General features: G+C 34.8%; 1 protein-coding gene across 28 annotated transcripts in view; it reads right to left on the bottom strand.

Moving 5' to 3' along the window:
- The window catches only part of NRXN1 (neurexin 1), a 1157741-nt gene that overhangs the window by 655089 nt on the left and 490292 nt on the right, over positions 1-12360 (bottom strand). For all 28 annotated transcript variants that reach the window (XM_074400196.1, XM_039478496.2, XM_003922746.4 and 25 more), the window contains one exon: positions 4656-5094. In XM_074400196.1, the coding sequence (XP_074256297.1) occupies positions 4656-5094 (439 nt within the window). The remainder of the gene's footprint in view (positions 1-4655; positions 5095-12360) is intronic.

The raw sequence follows: 12360 nt of genomic DNA, 5'->3' as shown, positions 1-12360 counted from the left end.
AGTAGCTAAGTTATCCACAGAGGATATCCACATTTTGCAGCACTTAAGTCATCCACTCTGATTCACTAAATCATGCCTGCACTTGTTATGTTTCCTCTTTTGCTAGCTTAGTGCAGGATCTGCAACTGCCATTTATGGCTCAGCCACTTGGCTTTCCATGTCGCTGATCCTCTAGTGAGCAAGCCGTGGAAGAAAGCGGCATTGCACATAACGAACACCAATGGCCAAGCAGAGTTAATCAAACTATGGAAATTAGAGTGACTCTTTTTTTCCCATTTCTCAGATTGGAAGAAGGAACATACGTTAGAAATAACCCGTTACAGTCAGTTTTGCCAAAAATGAGGAAGTTCTAGAAAATTATACAGAAAAGCATTATTTCTCATTGAATAAGGGATTCACATACCCCTTTCCAAGAACTAAAGACCAAAGAATCACAGAGAAGGCCGCCAGAAAGATGAACAGCCTTGGTTCTTGTCAAGAGCACACTTACTGTGGCTGTATATCCCCGTCCTCAGAAAGGAGTTCCCACCTTCCTGCCTGATGGATTTTTCTGCTACCTACATGTCTGCAATATGATATAGGGACCTTCTGACCAAGAAGAGATAAAATTCCTATTCTCATAAAAACATGTCATTTTTGTACCAGGTTTACACATTCTCTAACAATTATTTAACTTTCCCAGTGTGTTATTTCCAACATCTGGGCTTGGAGGACGGTGTTATATTCATAAGAGAACAGCACCTGTTATCTTACACCATGTGAACTGCTTTCAGAAAGTAATTTGAACAAATTCTTGAACTTAAAAAAGTTGCATTTACAATTAAAAGAATGCCATTATTCTCCAAATGTAAAAATGATGCTTTTCCCCCCCGCCAGAATATTAGGGATTGTTTGGCACTGTACAATTTAAATGTTTTTGTTCTTTAGTCTTATAGCAAATATATACTGAACAACTGCTATACCCAAGAAAGTACTAGAAATGGTGGATTAAAAAAAATACAACATTCTGTCTCAGGGATGGAAATTATAAATTTTATAAACTGTTTGGGTAATATTAAAATTAAACCATATGTGTCCATGAAATATGATTTTAACCCTATCTCTATCCAAAAATAACTACTACTTATATTGGCAGCAAATTAATGACCATAATGGTCTCGTTAGATTTCTATTTACTTTAGTATGGCCAACCAGTGGCCAACAGCAGAAAGAATTACTCTTAGGCCTGGGTTCGCCCTACTTTAATAACAGAGATAATAAAGGCTTTTAAAATACTGACCTAGGAAATTTTCCAGGCAAATCAACAGATATGGCCTCATTATCTGTATGTCAGAAAGGAGCCCATGTTACCCTTTCTCCACATTATGTGAAAAATAATTTTCATATAGTCCCTGAATATAACTGATATAAAAATGGGTAAAATAAATTATTTTATGAATGTCCACATTTCTTAGTTTTAAGTGAACTATGAGTCTTAGTGTTTCACCAGCCAAATCAGAAATATCCTTTAAGTAAAATAAAAGCAAGTATAGCCATTTGTTCAATTTTCAAAAGGCTACTCCATACCAAACCAATGCAGTGTGCAAATATGGAAATTAATTAAAATACTATATATAAAATATTAACAGCTGCAGCTATTAAAATTACATTAAACTCCCTTGAGCTAGGCTAACATAATATGAGCTCTCCTTTTTTTTTTCAATTTAGTAAAGGATAGAACTTGGCTTAGTGAATGAGTTTTGGTTTTTATATTGTTTATTCCAATTCACTTATCTGAAATTTTAATCACATAACAGTACTTTACCATCAAAACAGCACCAAGCATAGTAATTTGATCTTTCCACTGGATTCCAAGAAAAATCTCATGCTTTGTTTATTTTCTTTCTTAGATGAAAATAACACTTCCTTAGAATGTGTTTCTGTTCTTCCCATACAGAACTGTGTTTTGTAAATTAAAGCAGATATAATCTACTTTTGAGCTTCTCCAATGAGGGTACAAACAGAGTAATTAATAAACTCTTGATAATTTGGATGAATTAAAGAGCTAAAACAGAAAAAGTAGATTTCATTCTGCTTGAAGATTAAAGTATTTATCTGATAATTAATTAGATTGCATCAATACTTTCTCCTTATAAGAAACCTCATAAAATGTTAAAAATAATTTGTTCTCTGTGTGTGTATATGTGCATGTGTGATATGTGTGTACATATGCATATATATATATACACATACTATACACATATACATGTAGAGAGAGACACATACACACACACATACATATAGATACACACATATATAGGCATTTTCCATATATACAATTTACATAGTTGTATGTATGGAAAAAATACAATTTACACAGAAGACTGGAAAGAGATAGCCAAAATTATAAATCATTGTTGTAAAATGAATAATAAATCCTTTTTTCTTTTATACTATTTTGTATATACTAATATTTTGAATTCATCATGCATTACCTGCATATAGTTAGAAAACACCTCATTTCTAAGTGAATGAAAAGCAACTGACTTGATGTTTGGTGTTTTTTTTTTTTTTCTCCTCTGAACTTTCAGAAGATACTCATGTAATCTGATATGGGTTGTTTTGTGTTGTTTTGTCTTGTTTTGTTGTTTTGAGACAGGGTCTTGCTCTGTTGCCAAGGCTGGAGTGCAGTGGTATGATCATGGCTCACTTCAGCCTGGAACTCCTGGGCTCAAGCAATCCTATGTATGGGGATTACAGGTGTGAACCACCACTTTTGGCGTGTTTTGCTTTAAACTGTGTAAAATCTGACTTAAAATATCTCTTCTTGAAAGTCACTTACAAAATTTTATTCTAGATCTATCTTATGTCAAATTACAACATCCACAAGCTATTATTTCAAAGCACTAGATTAGCCCATGCCTCAACCACTTTAAAATTCTGCCTGAAAGTTCATATGTAGCAAACTAACTGCTATCTCTGGTAGAGATAATTTGCTACATAATTTGCTACTGGAGGGGACCAGAGTGGAATACTCTATTATTAATGTTATATTTTTTTATTCCCATCAATGAACTCTTCTCAGCTTAAATCAGAAAAAAAGAAAAAAAGGCAATCCAATTCCTTGTAGACTTCTTTACGAAAGTGAGAATATTTAGGGAGACCAAGTTTCCAGAGAGGAATGAGTCAGAAACACAGTCTCCAATGTATCTGGGAATCCAAGCAATGGGTTACGACCTTCCTTCTCTCCACATTCACTCCCAACTCCTCAATTTCCATATATTCTATTTATTTATTTTGTTAGGTAAAAACGTATTTCCAAACAGGCAAGCACAATCTTCTTGATCTATAAACAGCAGAACAAAAGAGCAGGGATAATGGGGAGTTAAAAAAACAGTTCCGTGGCAGAGAAACTATGAGTAATCAAGGACCAATGGAGCCCACGCAAAGATGGTATGGACAGGAGAGCTCAGCCCCAGGTCTCAACAGGGCCCTTCTCAAAGACCATGGTTATCACAGACTACAGGGTCTAAAAGAAGTACTCAACTTCTTTTAGAGTTGTTTGGGGGTGGGTGGAGTAGAGAAAGAGAGTAGATAAGTCTAAATTCAGTTATCTTCCATAATAAGAACATAAGTTGATTTATGTATGAGTAGGATAATCAAAGCATGGGAGCCCAGGGTGAAGAGAATCAAAGAAATATAGTTGTATACCTAAAAGAAATTTCTCCCATGGTACGCATATAGCTATGTTACAGACCTGCATGTTCTGCACATGTACCCCAGAACTTAAAGAATAATAATAACATAAATAAAAACAATTTTCTCTCTTGCTCTCATCTCTCTCTGTCGCATCTTTCTCCCTTTCTTCTCCTCCCTCCCTCTCTCTTTTCCTCCCTCTTTCCCTCTCTTTCCCAGGATTCCCACAAATGCCATTTCTGCTGCCTGGATGATTCTTTTCCCCTCAAAGCTCATATTAGTCAACATGCTCGGCCTCCAAGACACTCCCAAATTTCAATGCAAATGTTATTTCTTCAGATAAACTTTATCTGCCACTTTCCCTCTTCTCTCTTAGAGAAATAAAGTGCAGCAATAGGAAACAGAATATTTGCTGGTGGAATTCCAAATATCTTTCATCAGAAAGGGAAGAAGTTTGGAAGGGCAGCAGAGTTTTGCCACTGTCCTTGAAATGCTACTGTATTGATTAAAGTGTTCTTAATGCCATTGACTCATCCAAGGTTAAAGTGTGCTGTACCAAACTAAGGATTTTATGTATGGACCATTCTAATTTTTTTCATATTTTATATTTGCCATTGGGCACCTCCAAACATCCAATACCTAAGAGACAACTGGAAATACAAAAGCTTTGATTGTTTTCCCTTGTGAATTCAAGATAAAATTTTCTGCAAGATTTGGCACTTGATTACCCAATAAAAGTTCATTTAAGAAGCTATTCTAAAAGACGTTTGAACATTTGGGGTTTAATGCCCAACTATGATGATTAATTAGCTCTTTCTGATTTTTATATAGTGTGCAATAGAAGCAATAGCAGGCAGTTTATTTTACTCTAAAGAAATAAATGCAGAAAATCTTTGTCTGCCTTGGTTTGCACTTTTAGAAATAGCACAGTGGGTGGGATGCTCTGGCAGATAAACAGCATAGACAAATGATAAGATTACCTGACCGTCCATCTCTCTGGAAGTCCACATGATACCATTCTCCATCATTCACTTTCTTCAACAGGGCTTTTATTTTTATAGTACCTGACCCCATGTCCAGGAGGAGGTAGAGGTGGCCGTCTAGCATCTCAATAGCAAAGAAGTCCACCTTGATCATCTGTGGGTGCTTGGCATCTTTCTGATGTCTTGGCTTGCCATGGCTGAATAAGATGAGGCCATTTGGCTCTGTTGTACGGAAATCAAACGATATGGAGCCTGTTTTCTTTGCATTCCATTTAGGCAATGAGATGAAAGACTCTGGGGTTTCAAAGGTGATTGGGTCTAAAGTTGCAACATTCTCACATTTAAATGCCACCACTCCATGGATCTTCATCTTAGGATCTCCTTGCTTGGCAAGTCGAGATAATTCCAGCCTCACATCATTATTTTTATACACAACCTGTGGGCAGAGGATAGCAGTAAAAAACTAGCCTTCAAATTTTAATATCTGAAACGTCATCAGCTCATGTAAGTTGCAAGGACATCATAGAAAGGCACACAACATTTAGTTAATTCTGCTGTATGAAGGCAGCATTTTTCAGGCAAATAAAATTTATTTTGTCAATTCATAGAATAATCATAACTTAATTCTAGTAATGTGGGTGCAGATGAACACATGCATGTGCATATACACACAGAAACTGCTTGTATTTAACTGAAATAATTTAAAAATCTACATATATCTTTAATTTCATGTGTAAATTAACATGTTAAGACTTGAACTTACAAAACCTTTTTGTTTTGTTAGTTGTCTATGATGCTTTTAAAATTAAATGTAAGCATTAAGGTCATTCAGTTATTAAAGTATTTGAAATTGCATACTATTATAGATCAGTCTACTACAATATCGGATCTCTTCTATTATCTATATAGCTACTATGGATATTAACTTTACAAGACAGTCACAACAAATTAAAGTACGAAACAGCCTGATAGCTCTCCAAAAAAAAAAAAAAAAAACCCAAACTACAACTAAGATGCAGAAGATCCCTACCCTGCATCAATAACTTTGAATACTGTTAAGAAACACGGCACAGCTACATGTAGAATACGGTGCTTCCTCTCAGTCTATTCAACCTGTGTTACTGGTGATCAATTTCACTTTTAATTTACACAGACTCTGCGCTGTTGTCTTATACTCTCATTTTCCAAGGCACTTCAGTAAAAGAGGCTGGGCACTTCTGATTGCTTGCTGATGGTCCTAGAGCTTTTTGGACTCCAATTAACACCATGGGTAAATTCACTGACAGGGTTCACAGTGTCATACTTTTGCTATCACATCACTTTATTTTCTTATTTTTTATTTTTTATTGTACTTTAGGTTCTGAGGTACCTGTGCAGATCATGCAGGATTGTTGCATAGGTACGTACATGGCAAGGGGATTTGCTGCCTTCATCCCTCCATCACCTATATCTGGGATTTCTCCCCATGTTATCCCTCCCCATCCTCCCCAACCCCAGCTATCCCTCCCCTATTCCCCTTCAACAGACCCCAGTGTGTGATGCTCCCCTCCGTGCCCATGTCCTCTCATCGTTCAACACTCGACTATGAGTGACAACATACAGTGTTTGATTTTCTGTTCTTGAACAGAAAATTACATCACTTTAATAAATTCATAGATATTTTTGACATAAGGATAAAGAAAGAGGGATAGCTTTTCTCTACAAAATGCATGCAGTGGATAATCATATTTCAGAAATACATAGACCATACAGACTTAAGAGTAAATTAGTTATCTAGGGCCACATATATATCTAGGTTATTTTAAGAAGAACACACACACACACACACACACACACACACACACACACAGACACACACACATATATATATATATATTCTCATATAAAATGTACATATGTATATTTTTAATATTTATATATATATATGTATATATATATGACAGCCTATATCTGATTAGTGTGCTATGAATCAACCAAGTCAATGCAGCCGTTATTACAAACCCATGGCCAGCTGAACCAACAGATGCCTGTTGAGTTTCCTGATATGACTCATTAATGGATACTTTATTTTTCCAAGGAATTAAGAGTACATGCTTGGGTATTGGACTTCCTGAGTTCAAATTCTGACTCCAGCATTAGTGAACTGGGAAATCTGTGTAAGCCTGTTTTACTTCTTTAAAGGGAAATAATACTTCACATAATGGTTATAATAATTAAATAAGAAAATACATGTAAGTGGGAAAATCTACATAAAGGCATTCATTCTAATGCCAACTACACTGGAATATTTCCATAAATATTAACTACATAAAATATATGATAATAAAAATCACCCCTTTACCATCATCTAATAGACACAGATTTTAGTTCTAAATTCAATCCATGATAAGAAAACATTTAGAAATTAAGCCCACATACATGATTGGCTTTTATACATGATTTGTGCCAACTATATAAGTCACGTCTTTTCAATGTTGGGCCTGGTGTTTCAGTTTACCTTTATCTTGAAGAAGCATTATAATAAAGAACATGATATCCCTTATTCTTTGAACAAATATGTACAATGGTTTAACAAACATCTATTGACAACAAAAGAAGAGAAAATGAACTTGAGCAATAACAAAAAGGAATTACATTAATTCTTAAGAAGACTTTTTTGAAAAGAGAAAGATCTATTAAGTCTTAGAAAAATTTATTTAGGATTGCCTTTCTTTAGAGATCTTTAGAGGCAGAGAAAATGCTTTTCAAGGATGACTTTCCAAGTTTTATCACTTCTCATTATGACTTTCATGTTACTCAAATCTATATTATTTTTCCTTTTTCCTATTGATTTATATTCTAGTATGTGGACATTCTTTTGACATAGATATTGATTAAGAATAAGTATTTTCAGACCCAAATGATGCTTCTGTTGATCAATGCCAACACTCATTCCTAGAATAGAACTATTGTAATAGAATTGAGTGTTTCTGACATGAACAAGTGGGTTTTAGCCCTGGTATATTGTCTCTTGAATCTGACATCAGAGACCACAAAGTTGAAGAATGAGGAGTAGTTTAAGTCTGGCCAAGGATTTCAATGAGACATAATCTTATAAGTGAATCAGGTGTCTGTGATGAAAAAGTTCAGGAAGATATAAAAAAAAAAAGTAGGGATAATTCCCTGGGTAAAATTTCTTAAGGTTAGCCATGCATCTCAATAAATAAATAAATCTCCACCACAATCAATGCTTTATAGTGGCAAGAACCACAGCCCAGCTCAAGATCAGTGTCTGGCATAGAGTAGATGCTCCATAATTATTTGTTGATTGTTGAAGAAAATTCTCCTTTCGCTTTTTTAGACCTAGTTCCCAGATTATAGGCTTTTATAAATAATAATATTTAGACCTACAATTAAAATACAACAGAATATAGTATTGTGGACCAATCTCATAAACTAATTACTATTTTGTCTTATTTCTCTAGGAAAAAGCATAAATATGTGCATATCCAGTTGATAATTGACAAGTTGGCCCATGCCTGGGGAACTTTCATCTTCAAACACATTTTGTGGGGGTATAAATTCCTTTTAGAATGAAGAATGCCTGAGTTAAAACCCTTCAGAGGATTGTACACAAAAAATGTACACTGCGCTTCTCCTCAGGACAGTTCTTGTAGGAAAGAACTATCTCCAGATACAAGAACTCTTTCCTACAAGAACTATCTTGAAGAGAAGCGCAGTTGTATATTTTTTTTTCTTCCCATTTTGCACTCTTTGAAAAGCTATTTCGGAAAACAGAAAAGCAATTTTGGATAGGTAGGCTTATGGCTCTCAGATTTATACTACTAATTCATCTGACCTAGATTTTGTAATTATCCTACTTTGCTAAAGTTAGATCTACTCTTAAAATGAACTGAATCTAGTTCAATTAGAATAATGAGTATCTAGTAAGTACTCTAAATCTTCCGAAATTTCATGTGTAAGCTATTCTTGCTTCTTTCTGAAACAATGTGGCACTCAATCATGGGAGCACCTTATAATTATTCATACATTTTTTATTCTCATGCCAAAAGTTGCAATTTACCTATTTCACTTTTGAGCAAATTTCTATTGACTTTATCACCATAACAATTAATGGTATTTGGGCACACTCATTTGTATCTACTTATAGAATCAAGGTTTATTTTGGAACATTGTTTTTCTTTTTTTTTAAGAGTGATTCAAAAAGTTGAATTTTACTTCCTTGCTTTATGGGTTTCTTTTCCCTTTCCTGAAACAGTTTTAGGAATTTTTTAAATGTCCTTCCCATGTTAATATGAAAAAATAGGGAGTAATATGTTTGCGTTTTCACATTTTTTGGGTTGACCTTTGAGGAAGACAATCATTGAGTATTATCCTTCCTCTTAATGATACTCCTGAAAACATGACAGCAATGCAGGGAAAATAAATCGCTTAAAGAATAGGAGCTTAATAGTCTGTATATAAACTTGGTTCAATCTCAAAGCTAGTTTGTTTGTTTGTTTGTTTGTTTGTTTGTTTGTTTGTTTGTTTTTGAGACGGAGTTTTGCTCTTGTTGCCCAGGCTGGAGTACAATGGCGCGATCTCGGCTCACCGCAACCTCCACCTCCTGGGTTCAGGCAATTCTCCGGCCTCAGCCTCCTGAGTAGCTGGGATTACAGGCACGCACCACCATGCCCATCTAATTTTCAGTATTTTTAGTAGAGATGGGGTTTCACCATATTGACCAGGATGGTCTCGATTTCTTGACCTTGTGATCCACCCGCCTCGGCCTCCCAACGTGCTGGGATTACAGGCTTGAGCCACCCCGCCTGGCTCTCAAAGCTATTTTTTAAGCCAAGTTGCCTAAACTCTGTCTCAGTTTCTGAATTTTGGAAGCTGACACCTATAAAGAAAATGCGTCGTATCTACAAATTCTTGAGCTTTTTCCCCCTTACTCTGTGATTTGAGACAGACATAAAGGATGCTCTACTCTTCTGCTCTTTTTTTCTGGCTTTTTCCAGTTGTGATTTTTGATGCCAGGATATTATTCTCTACTTTCAGATCTACTGAAATGTTAATCCGTTAGTAAAGAGAATGTTCACTGCATCTTCAGGTACACAGACACGCCTCAAGGATTACATCTATCTAAGGTTTGTACAGATGGTGTTGAAGTACTGGTAGCTGAGAGATAAGGCTCTTTCCACAGACAGGGGGAGTATGTGAAATTTGGTGTGAAAATATTTGCCACTAGATAATGACTTTTTAAAATAAATATATGCTTTGGCTTAGAAATTACAATGAGGGTCTTAACTTCATTAACATGCAGATGAAGACTTTTCATTCCTTAACTATGGTAATATGCAGGATGGTGAAATAAGCACCAAAGTTAAAGCGTTGCTTAGATATTTAGACTTTGCTATGACCCTCCCTGAGAGAACATGAATGGCTCATATTTTAATTTATCTTAGTTTTTGCTTTCATACTTGGGAATAATTAATGAGTTTGAGGCCTAGTAATCTGGTTTGCATGTCAGATTTCAGAGAGAATTCCAGCTCACCCCTTTGCAAACCTGTGACCTTGCACAAGTTCCTCAGTGTTTTATCCGTAAAGGAGAATGATATCTACCACATTAGGGTTACTATAATAATAAATTATATTTTAGTTAAAGTGCCAATAATAGGTCCTAGCATGAGTAAGTGCTCAAATAAATATTCATTGTTTTTATTACTGTTATTATTATCAATAACTTTCTTTTATTCCTACACTGAATTGATGGAGCTACAAAATGTAACAGTCATAACAAAGGTAACAGCTGTCAAGGTACATAGTAGTTGATCATTCACATTTTTGAGGGAATTAAATAGTGCTTAGATCAGCAGGATCAACGGTATTCAGCAGACTGGGGCTTCCTTTTTCATCCTGGTATTTACATTGCACTTTGACGTGCATAACAGGCTTTCTCTGTAAAGTTTCTTAACTAGAAAACACACATAGCAGGCTAGCTAACCTAGGAGTTGTATTTTCACCCATGAAAGGGTTTCTGTAGCATCTAACAATGACAGCTACTGCTATCACCAAAGCCACCACAACAATCAGTTAAGATTTAGCAGTTCACTTTCTGGCAGGCCCTATTATAAGCGTTTTATATAAATTAATGGGTTTAATTCCCATATGCATCCTAGAAAATAGATAACATTATTCTACTTTATCAATAAATATCTGGAGGCACACAGCCATTGCATGTCTTTCTTCATGATTAAGTCTAATACTGTTTGAATATCCAATGACATTAACCTCAAACTTTATCTTTGTTTCAGCAGGAAATTTATCTTTGTTTTTGATAACAGTTGCTAAGTAGATTCACAATCTAACAGCTGTTTGTCACCAGGCAAAACGATATCCTTTCAATGAGTTACATGTGCTTTCCAAAAACCAGTATTTTTCCTTCATTTGTTCTCATTAAAATATCTCTAAGTGAATCAAATGTCACAAGTAAATAGAGGAATTTATTGTATGTCTACTGATTAAAATGTTCTTTCAAGTCCAGTTATAGCAGGTAACCTATTTCTGTTTCCAAGATGATATTGTAGTTTTTCAACAGGTATGTCATTTAGAACGTTACAAATATATCTTAAAAGTCTACGCGGTTTAAAATTATTTAAGGGGTCTGTTGCTTTTTAATTTTTGTTTGTTATTTGTTCAAAATACAGTTAATGCTTTTACTCTATTAAGATCAAGTGAAAATACTAATTTCAAGTACCTGAATTTCATCATTATTTTCACCTACAACCAGAAATTAGGCAGCAAGTGAAAAGTACACGCACCATCCAGCAAGCATCAGATAAATTGCATTTGCTTTGCCATGATCTGGGTAAGAAAGAACTCAAAAAAGGAAATTCAGCGTATTATAACTTTCATTCCCAACATTAACTTAGGATTTTGAAATTGTGTTTCAATTCTGACACTTTCAATTCAATCAGATATGCATTTTTTAGACACATACTGTAGTAGGATACTTAATCAAATTCAATTACCATCATCCCCTGTGCATATGCCTAGTTCCATAGAATGTGTTCCACTGAGAATAAACTAGTTTAATTTCTCTTAAATATTTGCTAGTGGCAAACATATAAGTAATAAATAAACTATGCATGATCAACACATACACACATAGACACAAACACACCCAAAGTTTAAACATTATCCAGACACACCATATGTCAAATTTAATGTCATTGTTGTCCATATAAATATGCATTTATGTTAGAATATGTTATATCTCTCAACAGATACATAGATAAGTAGATAATACGTACTTATATATGTCATAGACATAACAGAACAATATTTGATCATTTCAAAAATTAGAGAGTTTTCAGCTGGAGCAGAAACATGGTCCTACTAATTTTGTATCAAAAATGTCTTATTCCAAAAGCAAATTTTAGCATTTATAGAGTTGGCACACTTCATAAAAAATGATTGTAGCCTTCAAAAACTATTCTTTCATGATTAAATAAAAGTAGAAAATTAGACATTTCCCTTCATGTTTCTGCCACCATGAGGAGACAATCATAAAAGCAGAAGAGAGGCAAGGTAGTCACTTTTTAAAATCTTTCCACCCATTATTGCTTTATCTTCCACCCAAAATCAAGTTTCTTATGCTATTCACTTTCTTGCACTGGAGACCTAGCATAGGACCTGATTCTAGCAAAAATGTCAAACA

The sequence above is a fragment of the Saimiri boliviensis genome, chromosome 1 (genome assembly GCF_048565385.1).
Source record: "Saimiri boliviensis isolate mSaiBol1 chromosome 1, mSaiBol1.pri, whole genome shotgun sequence".
Classification (NCBI taxonomy): Eukaryota; Metazoa; Chordata; class Mammalia; order Primates; family Cebidae; genus Saimiri; species Saimiri boliviensis.
The sequence above is the reverse complement of the archived record's forward strand: the minus strand, read 5'-3'. Positions and strand labels throughout refer to the sequence as shown.